The sequence below is a fragment of the Sporothrix brasiliensis genome (assembly GCF_000820605.1).
Source record: "Sporothrix brasiliensis 5110 chromosome Unknown Cont17, whole genome shotgun sequence".
In the NCBI taxonomy this organism is placed as follows: Eukaryota; Fungi; Ascomycota; class Sordariomycetes; order Ophiostomatales; family Ophiostomataceae; genus Sporothrix; species Sporothrix brasiliensis.
In genome coordinates, this window is record NW_024467136.1 from 914,650 (window position 1) to 934,774 (window position 20,125).

At 57.5% G+C, this 20,125-nt stretch overlaps 4 protein-coding genes across 4 annotated transcripts; 2 read left to right on the forward strand and 2 right to left on the reverse strand.

The window, feature by feature from the left end:
- SPBR_02176 (uncharacterized protein) lies at positions 1 to 5,456 on the reverse strand (the record flags this gene model as incomplete). Its single annotated transcript, XM_040760479.1, has 5 exons — positions 1 to 698; positions 758 to 864; positions 934 to 1,674; positions 1,753 to 4,759; positions 4,835 to 5,456. The coding sequence occupies 5 exons, from the start codon at positions 5,454 to 5,456 to the stop codon at positions 1 to 3; spliced, it is 5,175 nt and encodes a 1,724-aa protein (XP_040620252.1).
- A 1,482-nt stretch (positions 5,457 to 6,938) lies between these two features.
- On the reverse strand, positions 6,939 to 8,899 carry SPBR_02532 (mannan polymerase II complex ANP1 subunit; the record flags this gene model as incomplete). Its single annotated transcript, XM_040760835.1, has 4 exons — positions 6,939 to 7,454; positions 7,530 to 7,625; positions 7,703 to 8,699; positions 8,781 to 8,899. 4 exons carry the CDS (start codon positions 8,897 to 8,899, stop codon positions 6,939 to 6,941), a joined length of 1,728 nt encoding a protein of 575 aa, XP_040620253.1.
- A 3,358-nt stretch (positions 8,900 to 12,257) lies between these two features.
- Positions 12,258 to 13,227, forward strand: SPBR_03066 (uncharacterized protein; the record flags this gene model as incomplete). Its single annotated transcript, XM_040761369.1, has 2 exons — positions 12,258 to 12,387; positions 12,461 to 13,227. The coding sequence occupies 2 exons, from the start codon at positions 12,258 to 12,260 to the stop codon at positions 13,225 to 13,227; spliced, it is 897 nt and encodes a 298-aa protein (XP_040620254.1).
- Positions 13,228 to 13,663: 436 nt separating this feature from the next.
- SPBR_02354 (uncharacterized protein) lies at positions 13,664 to 16,288 on the forward strand (the record flags this gene model as incomplete). Its single annotated transcript, XM_040760657.1, has 5 exons — positions 13,664 to 13,766; positions 13,832 to 13,893; positions 13,950 to 15,137; positions 15,206 to 15,565; positions 15,890 to 16,288. The coding sequence occupies 5 exons, from the start codon at positions 13,664 to 13,666 to the stop codon at positions 16,286 to 16,288; spliced, it is 2,112 nt and encodes a 703-aa protein (XP_040620255.1).
- Between the last annotated feature and the right edge of the window lie 3,837 nt (positions 16,289 to 20,125).

Genomic DNA, 20,125 nt, shown 5'->3' on the forward strand with positions numbered 1-20,125 from the left:
TTACGCCGCGTCTGTTGCCTTTTCGTCTACCTCGGTGGATTCCTCGTTTTCCCGATCCTCGCCATCCTTTTCGTTCTCCTCGTCATCGGCAACAGCCCCTTCCGTGGCCTCCTCCGGCGGCGGCGACTCGTCTTGGCTGTCGTTGGTACCGTCGAGGGCGAGTTCGCTCTTCAGGTCCGGCAGGAATCGGTCGATGCGCTTCCACGTCTCGACCCACAGCTCCTCCTTGGATTTGTCGATGCTGGGCGCCACCAGGTAGCCGCTGCTCGCCATGAACAGCAGCACATTCTTCAGGTTCTCGGGCACGGCCTCCTCGAGACTGTCGCCTTGGCCGCTGTTCATAAGGCGATCGAGAATATCAATAATCTTCAGCCACAGATCCAGCATGCCGTCCCAGGCTGACAGCAACACAAGATACTGCAAAAACACCTTGCAGAGTAGCGACGCCGCCTGGACGCGCGTCTCGCTCATGCCATCACGGTCCGATGAGTAGACCTCGGGCAGCAAGAGCTTGAGGATGAGCGGGAAGAGTACCTCGCTGAAGATGGCCGTCCACTCGCGGTGGTCGCTTGACGTCAGTTCGGGCGACAGCAGGGACCGTTGCAGCGACGAGAAGGCGAGGTGCCGCACTTCACGGCATGGGTTGGTGCATTGGTTGGTGAGCGCCTGGAATATGGGCAGCCAGTATGCAGACCATGCTTGTTTTGTTAGTAAACTGCCATGAAACAAGCAAGAAATTGATAAGAGCTCTTCTTACCTTCGCTGCTTTCCAAGTGCGACTGCTTCATCAAGTAGGGAATGCGCGACGTCATGTTGTAGATAATATTGATGGCTTTGATGCCCCGTTGGACAGCCGCATTGTCGCTATAGGATATGTTAGCCACATCTCCAAACAAGGGCCGAGGAGGGAATGTGGGATGGGGGAGAGCGTACCTCGCCTTCTCCTGTCTGGGCGGCCGGCTCACGCGACGGTTCTTACGGTCGAGCTGCTGCTCGGCTACGGCGCCAATGCTGGCCGCCGATGCAAACTCGTTGCACAGGATGATGGCGGCTTCATAGTTGTCAGCCAGAATAGCCGGCGGCGAGCCACTAACGCCGCTCTCGAGAATCTCAAAGACGGTCGCGGCCGATTCTTCGTAGCCCGACAACGTCCCGAGCACGGCCCAAAAGTCAGGCGACGTCATGATCTCGCTCCGTAGAGGGCCGGGCGTCGCGATACAGAGCTTGAGGCCCTTGAGGATTACCGAGGCCGTGGACTTGAGCGTCTCCTTGTGGAAGCTGGAGACGGCGTGGAGCAACATAGGCACACGGACATAGTCGAAGTTGTAGCTTGCGCGAAGGAGGCTAAAGAGGTAGTACGTGGCACGGCCGATAAAGATGGGATGGAAGCGCGACACGTCGCGCAGGATGCCCTGCAGTGCGTCGACTACGCGCTTACCGACGAGCTGGACGCTCGCCTCGCTGCGGAGTGCCAGCACGGTGCAGAGCTCGAGGATATAGACGGGGCTGGGCTCGTAGGGAGGCGTATTGGGCGGCTTGTTGTTGGGGTTGGCGGGCGAGGTCGGTGGGACGTTATCAGACTTGACCTTGATCACGACGCCAGCGGCATTATCCTCCGGGATCTGGTCGAGGAGCGCATCCACGAGCGCTTCCAAGCTGTCGCCAGACAGGTTCCTGATTCATTTTATTGTTAGTCAATGTCATGCGCGAACCAACGCGATATAAAAAAACAAACAACAGAGGAGGACGTACGAAATGTTGGCAAAGACTTGGTCGACGTGGCACGAGCTCACGCAGTCGATAGCACTAAGCGTGCTCTCGAGCTCTTCGTCAGACGGCTCGGGCGGGTCGTCGGCCGCGTAGCTCGATATGTACGACGTAAATGCCGAAAAGAAGCCGCTCTCGTTTTGCTTGGTGCCACGGTCAATCACCTGGCCAGGACTCTGCAGGGGAATGGTTGGCAGGTCATTGACGCCAGAGTCGCTGAGGGAGAAGACCGGAATCAACGAGTTTTCAAATAGGTTGAGCCAGATGCGGATGACATGCTTCCAGCTGTTGCGCAGAATGTGCTCGTGGTCCGACACGACGCGGAAGAGCACAAGAGCAGCCAACTGGGCGCGGAAGTTGCGGCCGAGCTTGACGGCCAGCTCGCTGACCATGACGCTGCTCTTGTCGACCTGGACCACGGTGTTGAGGCTCGTGTTGGACTGTACGACCTGCGAGAGGGTGGACATGTGGCTGAGGCAGTACACGATCTGGTCGAGGGCCTCGGTGTTCTCGTACTTGGCCGCAATTAGCGCGCACTCGTCGAAGCCCTGGATGACGCGGCTAAAGACCGTGTCGTCGGTGGCGGACATGAATACGTAGGAGAGGGTGGCAACGATGGGCCGCCAAGTCGTCGCAAACATGTCGGCGTCGTAAATGTTGGTGTCGGGGATGATGAGGGGGCCAGCCGCATCCGTCTTGCTCAGAACCTCGCGCCATGCGTAGTCAAAGGCATGCTTGTTGTCGTGCTCCTCGGGCAGAATGATCTCGTTGGACTGGATCGAGTCGAAAATGTCCTGCAGGTACTCGGGCGCAAAGTCCTTGCCGCCGTTCTGGCCGCGTAGATTGCGCGCAAAGTCGCCGACGGCCATGCGCTTCTGGGTCTTGGACACATTGGGGTTGTGCTGGTCCGTGTTGAGCATGATAACGGCATAGGTTAGAATATAGACGGCATCCTTGTCAGCCACATCCTCGGGCATCTCGCCTGCGCAGTATTTTTCGGTAAAGGCAGTAACAATCCGTTCAATCAACGGCGACTCGCCCGGCAGACGGAATGCCTCCAGCATCATTCGCAGCGCCTCGTCAACGCGCTTGTCTTTGAAGTCGAACTGGTCCATAAACGCAGCCAGGACAGCGTCGTTGCCCTTCTTTGAGATGAACTCGCCCACCATCTTCTTGGAGATACGAGACGTGCCCTTGAGGAAACGGGCGACAGACGTAGGGTTGGTCGCATCGTCAATAATGCCCTTGTCCTGGAGCAGGGCCAGGCCGCCCTTGGGGTTCTCATTGAACTTGTTGGTGGCGCGGATGATGATCTTCTTACGTGCCCGTGATTCGCGCAGCTTGGCAGGATCCGGCAGGCCCTCGTAGACGGGCGGCAGCTCGAGGCGCATAGCCATGAACTGCACGAACCGCAGCAGGGCATCCAGGCAGAGGGGCGGGACGCTGGTGGTGCTCCATGTGGCCGAATCGGGAAGCGCATTGCGCGACAACAGGCCGATCATGTCCTCGCACAAGTCGGTGCGATCGGTGTCGCAGTCGTAGTTGACAAACAACTCAATCATAAACGTAGGCATCCGTGCCAGGACGCCAATGTTTTCGACCATGGCCTGGCGAGCCTCTGGTTTCCGCATGCCACCCTCCATACCCAGCTTCTGGCGGTCCTTGATTTGCACTGGCGTGGAGCGGCCGCTACTCACTTGTGAGGGCGGCGGCTTCACCAGCTTCGGAGCCTGTGGGATGCCTTCGTACAGTGACGGGTCGATGTTGGCTTCCCGAGGGATGTCGACGGCAGGGTGGAGGCAGCTAATGAGGTAGGAGAGGTAGAGCTCCTGCTGTAGCTTCAGGACGCCGCGACAGGTAGACAGCAGCGTGGAGGCGACAATAAGCGACTCTTGCAGAATGGCCATGTTATCGGAGCGCACGAGCTGGAAGAGGTAGCAACAGAGGCGGTCTTGGGCAACCGACGCCAGAGCAGGGTGGCGGGCGATGGATGGGCCAGCCACCTCGAGCGCCACGTGAATGATGCGGAGGGCCATGACAATCATGGTGTCCGGCTGCTGCTTGCGCTGGTTGGGGTTGAGGAACTCAACCAGGACGCGGAACAGTTCGCGTACAGACGGCAGCGAGTAGGGCCGCAGGTCGACAGACTCGGAGTCCTCCGTAGTCGAGACCATGCTCTTTTCCTCCGTATCATCTGTGGGGGTGTCGACGGACGGACGGTCGGCACCATCCATGCCTACAGAACCACCGTCAACAGCCTGCTTCTGAAGGGGCTGTACTTCCTCAGCGTCGCCAGTTGAGCCGGTAGTGGCGGTGCCATCACCATCGCTGCTGGAGCTGGTACGTCCTCTTTGGACTGGCTTTTCGGCCACTGGCTTCTTGACCTCGCTGGAAGATGGCACAAGCGCACCGGTGGAGGCCAGGACGGCGGTGGGCGTAGAAGACGCACCCGGTAGCGGAGAGGGGTGTGTTTCGGCGCCTGGCACCATCTTGACACTGTCCATGTCGGCGTTGGTCTGGCGGTCCAGGGCATCCGCCTCCTCACCGGCCTCCTCTTCCAGGTGCTTGAGATCCTCAAAGATTATCTGGCACATGCGCACCATGGTGGCCTCGGCCGTTTGGCGAAGCACCTCCGAGTAGCGCGGACGAGAGCATATTGTCAAGCCGCGGCCCATCATGTCGCAGACACTCTCGTCGCTCAGAATGTCACCGCCGGGACCCGACAGCATGTCCTCCATGAGATTGAGGATCATGAGGAGCACAACCTCCTCCTGTGCGTGGTCACTGATGTCAAACTGGCAATGGGTAATAGCCTGAGAGAGCGCCTGCATGGCCAGCGGGAAGCGAGGGGAGTCGGGGCTGATGAAGCCGTAGGCGAGGAACTTCCGAACGGCGCGCAACGTGAGAATGGTAATCGGGGCGGCCGTGCCCTTCGCTTGGATGATCTGGAGGAACGGATAGAGTAGAGTGAGAGAGTCGAAGCTGTTGATGTCTGCATGTGCCGTTAGCATTTCCCTTGCACACCAGACGTTGATTCTCCGTCCTTGGCTCTTCATATTCGTCTTACCTTCGACACCGGCCAACTCTTGGCGCAGACGGCCGAAACCCGAGATCAGCGGGTTGTCGGCCATGCTTTTGCCCTTTTTGCCACGCAGGCCCCAGCGGCTAGCCGGGCCAAAGTCGCCGTCGGCACCGCCACCAGCAGAGCCTGGCCGGCTGCGAGCACCGGCTGCGCCCCGACGGCCGCCTGCACGACGGCTGGCCGTCTCTGCAGAGTTTGCGCCGAGCCGGAACGACTGAGCCACGGTTGTATTGGGCGCGCTGCCGCCGAGGATGGCCGACACGGACAGGTGCTGCGAGCGGGCATATTTTTGTATGGCCGAGGTAATGTTGATGCACTCTGAGATCACGAGCGAGACGGGGTCGACGGCCACGGACACGGGCCGGCTGCGGTACTGCATACGCGACGAGGCGGCGGCCGACGTCAACACTGCCGTGGAGGGAAAGGCAGCGCTGTAGTGGTAGAGGTTGTTGTGCGTATGGTGGTGTTGGCTCGCAGGTCTGACGGGTACCGACGTGGTAGACGGGCGCGAGTTCAAACCGGCCGTCAAAGGCAGTTCGTCGATGGATGCGTCCATGGGGGCCAGATTTGCTGCGGCCGACGCGGGCGCGCGCGCATCGCTGCTCATGCTGGGCGGATTGCGTCCAGTAGGGAGGAGGATGTCGTGGGGTGCCGGGTGCTGTGTCGACGCGGAAATGGCAGATCAACAAGATAGTATGCTGCTCAAACGCAGGCCAAGCAAAAAGAAGCCGATGGTCGAGATGACGGTCGCCTGTCGAGGAGGGAAGATCCGATCGACGGGCAATCCCAGTGGCCAAGTGTCTGGGCCCTTGGCGCAGATGTCGATTGGGTCGAGAAAATCCGTATGCGAGAAAGAGAAGCAAAGAATCGACAAAGGTGAAAAGGGGATGCAGAAAGAAAAATAAACCCGGACGGCAAAATATACCCAAAATGGCCAATGGCTGTGGCTGCAGGATTATATATTTTGAACAACGGCCAGGAGAAATTGGCCAACGGCGGTAGAACGTGGCGGAAACACAAACAGCCTGGTGCGGCAGGCAACGAAGAAAAGAAAGAAAAAAGGAGCCAGATCGTCTCTTTGAGGCGATTGTTGCGCTGCTTGGCTGCGGGGAGGACGAGAAAGGTTCGAGATGACAGCTGTCTCGGCAGGGGAAGGCAGCAGGGAGAGGCACGGAAACAGCGAAGCTGCCAGCGTTGCAACTGTCACGAGCCTCTGGACTAGGATGGAAGGAGTAGTGTAGCCAATCAGCGGCTTCGGCGATTAGATAACAAGTATGCTGGCTCGATTCCCAGGCGAGCTGTGACGCTGGGAATACAGTTGCTACAGGCCCTGAAGGTTACTTAGCTTCCAGGGGATGAAGTTGACCCCACTGACCCCTGACTAAAGTGCTCAATTAGAAGGCTTCCACCAGAACAAAAAAGCAGAAAGTGGCCACGGCAAGTGAAAGGCTACAACAAAAACATACTTCTAGTATAGGATCATATACTTGTATTTCAGAAGGGTTTGAATATCTGGGACAGACCCAAAGAAACGTATGGAAACATGACAATGAAAAGACTAAAAACAAAGCCAAACAGGCAAAAAATGGTAAAAGAAAAACGGAACAAGCATAGTGAGACGGATTAAAGGTAAGTAACAAACACCAAACGCCTTGTCCATGGCCTCTCTACAACCTTCAAGGCTCTCTCACTCTAGTTGTACAATAAATTAGCAGTGTTCCCTCCTCCTGTTTTATAATGGACAGCGTTTGTGTATATAGAGCCTCTCGTCGTCCCCGTCGTTATGATATGGAAAACGCCAATAGCACATGGCCAAAAGTCTTGATGATGAAAGTGGTTGCGAAATGTGAAGTGGTAGAAGAAATGGCCGCCACGAGCTGCGCTCGATACGGCGTTGTAGTGGTGGTGTTGTCTGGCCGCGGTGGTCATGGCCGCTGTCGCATCGTATGGTCGCCGTGGCGAATAAAATAATGGCGCACTGCCGGATAAAAACTGGACAAAAGAGAGGGCCAGAAAAAATGAAGCAGCCCAAGGATGGCAAATACGCGATGGAAGGTCGGGATATATTGCGCTTTCGTTGAAGGCCCGTTTATAGTACGACCTTGCCTGCGTCTTGGGCGTTCTCAGCGTTCTCAGCGATGACAACTTTGTCGCCAACAACCGGGACAGCTTTGTTAGGAACGGCGGCATCAGGGGCCGCAACACCGCCGGCCGGCACGCCTGCCGCCGGGACGCCACCAGCAGGAGCGCCACCAGCAGCACCGGGAGCGGCATCACCAGCACCAGCACCACCGGCGGCGCCGGCAGCAGGAACCCCCGCACCAGCAGCACCAGCCGGAGCGGCACCACCGGCAGCTGCGCCAGCAACAGGTGCACCAGCGGCACCAGCGGCAGCGGGAGCGGCGGCACCGGCACCACCAGCACCACCAGCAGCGGCACCAGCTCCGGCAGCAACAGCGGGTTCCTCAATGACAATGTCCTGCAGAGCAGCCTTGTCCTTTTCCCACTGGCCACCGGCGTCGCCAAAGGTCTTCTTCATCCTCTCGGCCTTCTCGGCCTTTTCCTTTTCTTCTTGCTCGCGGGCAATGCGCTCAGCTTCCATTTCCTATAGAACAGGATAGTTAGTATCGGCGGGAAGACAAACTACGTGAACAAAATAGATGTGAGCGAAAGTACGCACCTCCATGTGCCGGATGTCGTCCAGACTGGGCTCGTACAAATGCCAAATGGTGTAGTGTGGCAGACCAACCACCGAGAAACCCATACGCTTGGACATCTGTGACAATGTTAATATGCTTACTTTGACCAACGCACACAATTCCTAGACAAAGACACGGGCGACAGAAAACGAACCTTGCCGAAACCTTCGGTCTCTGCGTGCTTCTCGAAACTGAACGCAGGGAAATGCACACCATGACGGAAGACCAGGGCCTTGGCCAGAATACTGACGCCGCCCACGCCATCAATCTCCATTTCCATATCCGGGTCGCCGTAGGGGTCGCGCAGGTAGGCAAGATGGGGTCGCCACGTGGCGTACTCAGCGTAGCCTTCGACAATGACGGCATCCTCGTCCAGGGTGTCGGCGAGGGTCAGGGCCGTCTCGGACTCCTGCCAGGAGTTCAGATCGTACGGCTGTTCGCCGCCCAGCCAGTCCGGGAGCGGGCGCCAGACGTTGGGCACAATGACATCTTTGTTATGGCGCATGAGGTCTTCCAGAATGGTAAAGGGCGCGGTCTCGACGTCTACATCACGCCAGTACACCCACGAGTGGTAGGGGCGCAGCGAGGCGCTGAGCAGCCAGTTGCGGGCCTGGGCCATGAGCTTGCGGCGGCTGGCCTGGGCAGCGAAGCCGTGGCGACTTTCGACGTCCTGGTTGACCTTTTGGCCAAAGTCCTTCTCCAGAATGGAGATCTCGCCAAAGTGCTCGGTAGGGTCGGTGTCGGCCTGGATAGTTTCGAGGTTCTTGACAAGCATTTCGAGGGTGCGGTCCTTGGAGTCGGAGACCAAAAAGGCAAGGTCGATAAGGTGGTGCGGGTAGGTAAAGTTGCGGAGGTGCGAGAAGAACATGGGCAGATGGGGCTCGGCGTCGCGCAGAGGCACGCACAGCAGGATGCGCTCCTCGCGCTCCCAGCCGCGCGCGGTGCCCTGGACATTAGACAGGTCATAGTAACGGACGGTCTCGAGGTCGATGTAGTCGCCGGACGAGAACAGGTTCAAGGAAAAGAGAGACAGGACGGGCGCCGCGGGCCAGACGAAGACGCCGAAGAGAACAAGGACGACAACAATGGCGAGCCGTGTGAGCAGCTTGCGTCGCCGGCGAAGGGATGGAGGAGAATTGCGTGGTTGAAATCTGGAAGAAGGCGGTGATTAGTACATGAACAAGACGACAAGTCGACACGCCGACACGTCGACAGTTGAGAAGCCATCATACCTATGCGGCGAAAACTCTAATGTGTTGGAGGATCGTGGGTAGCCGTTGGAGAAGCTGGCGGCGGCAGCATTGTGTCTTGGGGTCACCTTGGACCCCGAAGCAGCGTAGGAGGGCAGCATGGCATGCGGTGGTAACGGATGGTGGTGATAGGAGGCGGGCGGTGCGCGTACACAGCTTGACGCACGACTCGTGGATGGGTAGGGGATAGACGAAGAGCTAGCTCTTGCTGTCGTCGAGAATCCCGCGTTTTGCGCCCTCTTGCTCTCTCGTCTCGCTCCTCAATCTCCCTCGCTCTATCGTGAGAGGGCGCGTCTCGATTCGATGTCTCGCGGCGCCGTCGCGATATGTCGACAGTCGGCTCGGGATGGTCGACGGCAAAACAGGTTTGGCGATAACTCGATTCGGAGTTCAACCGTTGGTGTATCGTCGAAAGGGGAGGGACGGATAAACGTTGAAAGTAAAGATAAAGGTAAGAGGATTTAATCCAAGAAAACCCACACGTCCACAACGGGACACCTAGCAAGCAGCGGCACTGGGTAAAAAAGGGGGGCGTCGGTGGTAGCAAGCCTGCGGACGTGCCAGAAAGGAAGGGATAGAATTGAAAGCGGGCCTGAAAATGCAACAAAAAGTAAAAGACAAAACAAGAGAAGAAAAGAGGAAAGGCAGACTCAGGCCAGTCAACAGTATCTTAGCACATACGCAGAGGGACCAAACAAGAGTAAGAAAAAAAGAGGTCGCTGCTCGAGGGGACCATGAGAGTAAATTGGGAATGGTTGAAATGTGTGAATTGGCGACCAAGCCAGGTTGGTCGTGGTGGCTACGGTTGTCGTATGAGTTGTCGTATTGCGTGGAACACGAAAAGGATAGGTGGACGTTGCGTCGTATTACGGTTGCGTTGTGCGGACGTTACGTATTCAGCAGAAGGATGGCCTGGGCAAGCAGGGGGCAAATAGGGTCTCTAAAAAAAAAAAAAAAAAAAAAAAGGTACTACGAAAGACGTGCTGCATCAGCCTCGCGAAATTGGGATTCGCTGTGCTGTAGTGGAAGGCACAGCTGGAATGCCCACTTGCCTGCTTGTGGGGGCCTGTCATTCTACAACCCCTGTTTCGTTCCTTCTTTCACTTGGAGATGTGTTCTGCGCCGGATTGCGCCTTCCACGAAAACTCCACGTTGCACTCTTTCCGTCATGGCGCGACGAGTAAATCGTAGATACCTAACTGTCCTCGTACAGTTCCCATAGTCGTAATACCAATTCGCTGAGCGAGATCCTTAGAACTTAATTGCCGCGCCCCTATTCTTAGCGCTTGATACCAGCGCTGCATCCCCCAATCATAGGCCCAAGTGCACCCATCAAGAGCTATGGATTCCAAAGCCTAGATGTATCTTACAGCGGCCCACAGGTGTGTTCCTGGACTTGGAAAGACCCCTATTTTCAACAGTTCCAGGGGTTGACATGGTCACGTGTTCCCATATCGAATGGCGCAGGGCGCAATCTGAATCTATCCCGACGAAAAGAAAAGCTTGGTATCAAAGGGCAATTTCCCGGTTTTCATCATGTTTTGATGCAGGTGGAGTCTTCTTGGAACAAGAAAATCGAAATTGTACAATATAACACGTCTGAAACTACTTCGTAGATCTGAAGTGGGTTTCATAATTCTTTATTTTATTTGACTATTTTGCAATCGTTACGACATATTGAAGTCTTTCGCGGTCATCTTTTATTGCCAAAAGAGGGAGCTGAGACTCTGACCATTTCAAATCTTGTATCTCGACACTCGTCGAATTTTAACCGGTGGTTGGTGCCTTGTTTCCCACATGACATCGCTATGCTGTGCACAGTGAAATACCAAGGCAGGTTTCTCCGACTATCTTGACATCTTGTTAGCTAACGATTCTCAGAGACAGCCATTATCCATTTGAGGGCGGCGTGTGAAGGCGAGAAAGCAGACGACAGTGTCAAAGTTGGTTCAGACAAGCCGTTTTAGTCCTCTACCCAAAGCCGGCCGGGCCCGTCATGCACACCAAGACGATGTGCACGGAGGCCCAGCTCTGTAGCCAAATTACAAGCTCCCAATGACGGAAAGCAAGACTCCACCACCGTTCCTCGCAGCGATCACATCCCGACCGCCCCCGAAGGAGAGAACGAAACACAACCGCTACTCGAGTGTGGGAGGATAGCACGGCTCCGGGTATAATTGAATGGATAAGCGAGTGTCATCATGTGCTTTGCTGTCGTCGTCGCCGTCGTCGTAGTTGCAGTGCATGTGAACCTTGCGGTAAGGGATTCCTCAAACTAACCATTTGGAAACATACGGCGGACCGGCGTTGTCTTTCGGTCCGCTTCGTATTGGCCCGAGTATATCATCTGTCAACGGATGTTAGCCTCGTCGCCAGCAACATTTGACACGAGTATAGGTAAAGAAAAGCAACATCGTCTCTTGTGGATCAGATATGTTTGGTAAGTGGTATAAGTTTGTCATCAAGAAGTTCAGAAGCAGAACTGTTAAATATGTGTATCATCATACGAACACGGGGCGATGTTGAGATGTTAAAACGCCTAATGGCAATGTCGGTGCGGAACTTACACTTTGGTGTGAATACATAGGGTCGCGTACCATTTGCTTGCTACTGGCAAGAGATCTGTCTTCCAGCAATGTTAGCATAGCTGTCCAAAGTTTTGTCTGAGGAGAAAGCAAGTGAATGGGTATAAAGAGCTTCAGATGGTAGTGCATGTTGTTCGATCGCTCACAGATAGTCGCGTGAACTGTGGAAAGTGAATCATCACTAGCTATTGGGATGAAGGTTAAGAGGGAGTAGGTCCTATGCGAGCTTGCTTACCTTGGTTAGCTGTGCCTCCAATGAAGCATCTTGAAGCTTGAACTGGTCGAGATGTGCTGTAGAACTTTCTACAGTCGATGCCGAGGGCAGCTCCATGTAGTAAATCGGAGAAAGAAACAATAGCATGATCAATCAACATCAACAAGCCTATACCGGCCTCTGTTCCAAAGCCCAACGGCTCAGAGGACGCGGTCGTGCATTGTCAATATTGCTAGCAAAAAGTTTTTTGTGAGAGAGAACACAAGCGACAAAAAAGTAACCAACAATTTTTCGAGAGGAGATTTTATTGCAGCGGTGGGGATCCGTTCATGTGGCTGAAGATTGTGGCTTGAGCTGTCACTGGAGAATGCGCTAGTCCCATATTGGGCATTCTTCAAAGGCTGTTGCCAAAACTTCAGTGCAAGGCATTAAAGCTTCGAAGCTTTTCCACTGGATATGACACGGGATATACATCACAATTTCACACTCAGTTTACCGACTTCGTCCACATATTTACTGAGAATACAAACACAATCGTCTATGATCTCATCGGGCGCCAACACTGCACCTTCACCGACCTCAATTTTCTTTGTGAGGCATTGCCTCTAAATTCAACACTCCCACTCCCTCTCTCACATTCATATTCACATTTCGTCCCGAATGGCTGACCGGAGACGAGTAAACGGACCGGTCGGGGCCACGTTTGCGCCGGTGTTTGCAAAGGAGGAGCAGGCCAAGGTGGCCAAGGTGCCTGAGAGATCTAGGCCCAACGACATAATACGAAAGATTTGTATGTGACCATGATTCAATCGTTTATTTAAAAAGGCGATAGAAAACGTACAGGAAAACTAACCTCGATACAGACCTCCAAACGGGCGTCACACCGTCTGCCTCGGGCTCGGCCTACCTGGAGCTGAGTTCCGGCGCCGTCCCCGGTACCTCGGGCCTCAAACTCAGCTGCACAGTGCACGGCCCGCGCGCCCTACCGCGGTCGGCGCCCTTCTCGCCGCATCTGATCCTGTCGACACACGTCAAGTATGCGCCGTTTGCCACCAAGGAGCGTCGCGGGTACCTCCGCGACACGTCGGAGCGCGACCTGGCCGTGCATCTGGAGACATCGCTGCGTGGCGCGATTCTTGGCGACCGCTGGCCCAAGAGCGGTGTGGACATTGTGGTGTCGGTGATTGAGGCGGACCAGGACCGGTCGGCGCCGTCCGTGGACCCGGATGAGGAGCTGTGGGGTCTGATGAGCGTGCTGAGCGGGTGCATCACGGTGGCGTCGGCGGCGCTGGCAGATGCTGGCATAGACTGCGTCGACACTGTCGCCGGCGGCGTGGCGGCGGTGGTGGAAACGACAGAGGGTGTTGAGACAGAAACAAGAGACACAAAAGAGACGGTTCTTGTAGTTGATCCGGTGCCGGCAGAGCACGGCAGGATCGTGGCCGCGTGTTGCGTGGCCTATTTGCCGAACCGCGACGAAGTGACGAACTTGTGGCTCAAGGGCGACTTGCCAGGCTCGGCCGGGGATGAGCTGCACCTGAAGATGCTGGACAAGGCGCTCCACGCTGCACGACAGGCCGACCAGGTTATTGTTGCCGCTCTCAAGGATTCGGCCGAGGATAGTGGCTGAGGCGTTGTATATTGCCTTGCCTTTACTTTGATTTTTTACCGTAGACTTCACTCGTGTTGGCGCTGGGATCTTTTAATTTATTTGGGATTTTGTGGGAGCTCGCATCATGGAGAAGTCATAACATTCAAAAGTTCATGAAACTCTTCATTTGAAAATTATTTCATACACAATGAGTCTAAAGGGGCTGTAAATTTCATCGAGAATGTTGTAGCGCTGCTGCAAGCCCTGCTGCAGTGGCGATTTATGCAAACGACGCTTATGTCCACTGTAAGGTGCTAGCTAATGCGCCCACAGCCTTGCGACGATTTCCCACTTAGCCTCGTCTGCTCAGCATTCATCTCAACATCCAGACTCGGTTGAACCTCTCGACACGTCTGCCACCGTCACCATAGCCTGCTTTGAGTTGTCGATATAGCTCTACATCTGGTTTAATGCAATGTCCAGCAACTCCCCGTCGTTTGGTGGCCTGCGACGGGCCGCCGACCAGCTCCAAGGCAGCAATCTCTCATCATCAAAAGTCTTGAGCCCACTCTCCCAACGTTCGTTGAACACCCTTCTGCTGCTGCCCTTACGCATGAGAATTGAAATCTGACATGACTTGTAGATTTGCCTCCGTCTTTCACATGGAGTGAGCTTGCCAGAGAGTTGGCGCAACCAGAAGACCAGGTAGGTGAACCACATCGACGTGACACAGGTTACAACCGCACAGCTGACAATCGAAGGATAAACCGCACTATGTACTTGCTTTGAGGGCGTCATTAGAGGCGGATCCAAGCCGAATAAAGCCGTCTGGCAAGGACAGCGCAAAGGACGCTGTAGCCCGCCGGCAGATTTGCCGGTTTGTTGCGCGCATGTTGACGCCCATCGACGACGCCACATACGACGCTGAACTAACGCCTGGCGAGCACACAAGTGGCCAGCGAGACCAAATAGCGCGCAGGTGTAAGTCGGTGGCCGACGATGGGCTGGCCGTCTTGGAGCGTGTCGGATTGCCTTTGGCGGACGAGACGGGGCACGCAAATGAGGAGAGCGACGATACAGCCGAGGACGATGCGCAAACGCTCTACACGATTACAGCACTCGCCGACGCCGGCCAGCCTTGGACGACAGACACTGCCGCTGCCACGGCATCGAGGCTACTCACCGATCGCTTTGCAGACGCAGACAGCAAAAAGAGCGAGTGGATTGCCGACGGCATCTTGAAGCGGTATCTGCGGCCGCTCTTTGCACGCTCGCGGCCGGCCACGGTGACCGAGTCTGGGCGCAAGGCCGCGTTTGCGAGCAATACGGGTGGCAGAAGTACCAGCACCGCTCCGCGCGACACGACAACAAATCGGGAATCGCACCAGGCCAAGCCCTGGAAGTACGTGGACATGCGCGCCATCTCCGTTTTCGCCTGGGCCGTTCACGAAGCCGACGGGGCGCTGGTGCGCACCAACTGGCCACTGTTTATTCCGGTGCTGCTCGCGCTTGTCGAGGACGCAGACACACCTGTGCGCGCGCGGGGATTGCGCCTTCTGACGGAATTTGTCGCGGTGGTGCCCGATGGCGGCGGACTGCTGCATTCGACTGGGCTGGACAGCGTGCTGGCCGACGCCGTCTTCCCGACTCTTTTGTTTCTGCCACGATTGACCCCGGAGAACGAGTCGCTGCAGCTGTTGGGCCCGGCATATTCGGCCCTCCTCAGTTTGGCAAAAGCAGCGGGTGCTGGCTCGAACACAAGCACGGCCGTCGCAAACAAGGGCCTACCGCCCAATGCCGCCGCAATTCTGCTGGACCGCATTCTGCGTGAAGGCATCTACGCTGGCTATTTTCATGCAAGCGAACACATCCACATTGTAGAGGAACTCATGCGGCAGGCGGGACGCATCGTCGAGGCCATGGGCGTCTACGCTGTGAAACATTTGAAGGTACATGAAATTGCAGTCATTATCACTATATTAACCCAGAGTATATACGGCAACGCCAATGCTAACAGACACACACAAAGGACCTCATGCCCATGTACGCCGCGGTCCTCACGGACCCCTTTGCCATGCGTTACAAGCCGGCAGTTGCTGCGGCCCTGGACGCGCTGCAGACGACTCTCACAACGTGCTGGCCGCGACTGGCCAGGACGCCCTGGCAAGAAGAGACGCTCAAGATGCTGATGTTGTGCTGGCTGCATGTGGTGGAAGAAGAAGACGGCCAAGGGACGAAGGTCAATGACAAAAAGGAGACGGCCGGTCTCAAGGTGCAACTCGTGCGCGCCGCCAACACGTTGCTGGCCATCTTCAAGGCATCCGGTGTGGATATAAACGCCGCTGTCGGGCCTCTGGTTGAGAGCGAGAACCGACTCGTGCCTTTGTTCAGGATAGAGTAGACGTAGCAGACGTTCGACCACAAACGGACTTTATGCATCCACCATTTGCTGCTTAAAGAGTGATTTGCCGCGCAGCCACTTGCGGTACGCCTTGTAGCGCTTCTTTTGCGCGTCGCCCTCGGTGACTGTCAATGGGTTTTCGGGCACGCGTATGAGCTCACCGTAGACGGCCAGCTCGTCGTCCGGGCGGTCCTGGTCCAGGCCGGGAAAGGAAGGGATCGAGGACGCCACGGCCGCCGGCAGGAAGTTGGCTGAGTTTGACCGGGGCACCTGTCCAGGTTCCGAGAAACTCATGCCCAGGCCGTCCGTCTTCCAGCTGCCATTGACGTACTCCTGGTACTCTTCATTGCTGGCCGCGCTGATGCCAGCCGAGGGAGAGAGCCCGCCCGGCAGGCCGGCGGCAGGGGCAGCACCAGCAATGACGGTCTCGTCGGTCGAGACGACAATCTGCAGATTCTGCGGGTGGCTAATGTATCGTTCGTAGTCCTCGGTCTCCTGCACCGACGGATTCAACGAGTCCTGAACCATCTTCGCAAACGTGAGCTGGGCCTGGCGTGCCTTGTCCACGGCCGACTGCTTTGCCTTTTGGCGGGGTCGGGCTCGAACAAAAGGCCGCCGTTGGCGACCATGGTCGTGTCGAGCGTCGCGGCAATGCTGCTGCTGTTGCGCACATGGCCACGGCCGTACGCGAAGCCCTGACTGTTGGCGGTGCCGTTGCCGTTGCTCTCTCTGTGCAAACTCGCGGCACTGGCTCGTGACGGCGACGATAAAATGGTCGCCGCGGTTGTGACCGTCGTAGCGGCTGCCATCGATCCACCCGTTCCCCCGCTGCCCGCCACGGTGCCTTCTTTCAGGAGGCCATGGACGCCTTTCTGTTGCTGCTGTAGGTATTGCTGCTGCTGCTGCACGCTGGGAATGCTGCTGGCAAACGACGCCGCGTCGGACGGACGGTCGTTTCCAGACGACGGACTCAGCCAGCTGCGCAGTCCGCTCGCCGTGCCGCCGCTGGCACCGCTGGCGATACTGGCTGCGTCGTCGGCCGTATTGCCCGAGGACACACGCGCTCTGACCACGTCTTGCGGCGTGACAAACGAGACCTCTTTCCGGTGGCCATTCCCACGCCACCGGCCGTTGGTCTTTCGACTACGCACTGAATCGGCATCGCCGTCTTTCCCACCTCCACCGTGCTGGCTGCCAATCTCGCTGCGCACCTTGAACGGGCTCAGATCATACTGGCCGTCGCGCGTCGAGCGGATGGGAATATACTTCATGGTCGACTTGATCTTGAAGGAAAACATCTTGGCAAACGACGACAGGAAATACGGCCGATAGAACTCGAGCCAGTAGTCGTCCGTGGCGAAGCTGGCGGTGTTGGACCCCGCAGACAGCAGCGAGCTGTTGGTCGTGCGGCTGGTCATGTTGCGCCTGAACTTGGGCTGGCCGCTGCGTTTGCGCTTAACCTGCGGCTGGCTGCTCACTTTGCGCGCCGCCATGGCCATGGCTACATTGTACGCGTGTGTGTTGGCGGCGGGCGGCCGAAGAGTCGGCAGGGGCGGCAGCGTACGCAGTTTCAGGTGCTCGGGCGTGAACCAGTGGATGTAGTCGCGCCCGCCACGGCCGCGGCCGGCCCCAGCTGGGCGGCGCCGCGGGTCGGCATGGTGCAGATGGTAGTCGGTGGGCAGGTCCCACAGCATAGGCTGCCCCGGTGTGTATATGTAGTTGCCGAGAAACAGGTTGTAGGCTTCCTGGCGCTGGCCGTCCAGGAACGAGTTGTTGTAGTAGCGCTTGAATGTCTCGAGCATGTCGCGCGAGTGGCTTGTCCACTGGTTGATCTTGCGGTACGTCTCCATGGTGTTGACGAGCTGCGACCCGCCGTACTGCACGGCAATGGTGTCGCCGTGGTCATGATACATGTGCGTGAACAAGTTGACGGCGTCGGTCTCCCAGTTGACGGTTGGCTCGTCCAGGATGCCGAGGGCGTGCAGCTGATGGCCGAGGGCGCACTTGCCAATGACAAACTGGGCGGCGTTGGTGCGGTCCAGGCAGTCGATGCAGTTGGTGCGTGCCACGCCGTTTTGTACGCGGGCCCGTTGCGGGAAGTTGAGGGCGCCGTCCTCGGTTCCTGCCGATGGTGATGGGGGAGGCATGTTCGTGCCATCGCCCTCGCCGTTCCGGAAGAAGCCTGTCGTGGCCACGACCGTCTCGGCAATCTCCTCCAGCACGCGGATCACGTTGACGTCGTGGCTCTTGTTGGCGCGCGACATGTCCCAGGCGTGGTGGATGATGTGCTTGTCCTGCGGCAGGAACTGGTTGAGGTATTGGATGGCGCGCGTAAACTCGACAAGCAGCTTGCTCTCGCGTGGTGTGCTCTCGCGCGACTTGACCAAGTCCAGCACGTAGATGGGGCCGCCATACCGCGCAAATAGGTTGTCAAAGTGCAAGGCCGCCGCACTATAGAATGGGTCGACCAGGTTCAGCTCGATCGGCGGCTTCGGCGTCACGCCCGTGTTCTCCTGCGTCCAGTAAAGCGGAATGCTGCCACGGTGCTGTACATACGAGGTATACTGCGGGTTGGCAAACAGGCGACGGCCAGGCGAGTGAAAGGACGTGGTGCTGGCCTCAGACACGATCTGCTCCGTCTCGACGTCGTTGGCCACGTAGCCCAGGTCGTTGGCGCCTCGCTTGAGGAACCGGGCACCGGCAAAGTAGCGCGACCGCCGCGCGATGATAGCCACGTAGGCGGTGCGGCCATAGATGGAGATGGACGCCTGGTCAATATAGCCGTGTGTGATGGGGCGGCACCAGTCAAACGGCGAAGCAAGCGCGTCGATGGCCGGTTGCAGCAGGTGACTGTTCCACACGAACATTGTGTTGTGCGCCTCGTCGCAGGACCAGCGCCGGCCAGCCGCCAGTGCCGCACGCTCCTGTGTGATGTTGTGCTGCAAGGTGTTCGTAATGTCGTACGAGTAGCTGAAATAAAACGACTGCGTCAGGTTGACGTGGTTGAGGATGTTGAGAAAGCGCACCTCATCGGCATGTGTGGCACCGTGGCTGCCCGTGCTGTGGCCGCCGTCATTGCCACCGCTGCCGCCACCGCCGCCCCCGGCCGCCGCACTCCCGCCGGCTCCACCACTCCCGCCGCCACTGCCGACACTCATGTTGGTGTTGGCCCCGCGTCCGGGTGTCAATGGAATCAACTCGGTGCCGGCTACCTGGTAGACGATGTGGCCGCCGATGACAGCCACGGTCGACTTTTTTGTGATGAGCATCATGTAGTACGGCCCCGTGAACCGGATGAAGCCCAGCAGGCCCCAGGTCGTGCAGCGCAGCTTGATGCCGCCGGTCCCGCGGTTACCGTCGTCTATTGTGTCCAGGAGCTGCACCATCTCTTTCTGGCTGTAAAAGATCTTGTCGTCGGTCACGCCCAGTTCGGTGTCGTCAGCCGCCGTCGTGCGGTCAATCTTGAGCACACGGAACCGCCGCCCCGTGACATCCTCGCCGACAATGTAGTACCGGCTGGCCGTCTCGTAGAGCGTGAACTTGTGCATCTTATGGCCCATGCGCTCGTGCGTAGCGGCTGCGCGTGCTGTTCGGGCTGCTTTGGCCGCGCGAGCCGTGTGGGCCGCCCGCCGTCGGGCACGATCACCGCCGGCGCGACCGGAGGCACCGGCCCGTCCAGCAGCGTCGCCATCAGCACCTGCCTCTGCCTCAGTCGGACTCGCTCTGCTTTGGGGCGCTGTCTCTTCTTCGCCCAGCGTCTCCTCAGCGTCTTCGTCATCGTCTGTGAATGCATCATCTCCGTCGCCATCATCGTCCTCGCCCTCGCCCGCACCTTCGTCTCCCTCCTCCTCGTAGTCGTCGTCGTCGTCGTTGTCTCCACCCCTTCCTCCGCCATTGTCAGGACTCGCGGTTCGCAGAAAAGGCCGAGCTACAGCCGGGTCCTCGTCGTCGTCGTTGTCGTCGCCTGCACCAGCGCCGGCGTCCGTCGCCTTGGTCATCTTGAGCGTCTTGGCGATCGACGGCCCCGTCTCGGGCGACCTCTCCGGGTCGCCGTCACTGTCTACATCGGCACTGGCATTGTCGCGCAGCTGTGGAAAGGGCTGGTTGGAGGGAATGTTGTTCGAGCTGTGGTGGGTGGTCGTGCCCGTGCCCGCCGCATGGCCGCCTGGGAGGGTGCCGGTACTATGGCTGCTGGCCAGACTTGTGGCGTCCGCCGGGCTGTCGACAGTAGAATTCAGCACAGCCATGCCAGGTTGTGGGTGGTCATGAGAAGAGCATATCGTAATGTGTATTTATGAAAGTGGTTGGCGAAGACAGACGGTTTTGCTCTTGGCAATGTTGGAGAAGGAACGAGCGTCGACGTCAGAGCGGCTCACCGTACTGATACGCCCCACAACGCCAAACGCGATAGCACGTGCTAGACACTAAACCGCCCAAAGACGGCGCCGATAAGAGAAAACAGGCCCAAATTTACAGGCGATAACAGCCCCACTCCAGGCCCTGCCACCCGGCGACCGAAACCAAACAAAACATCCC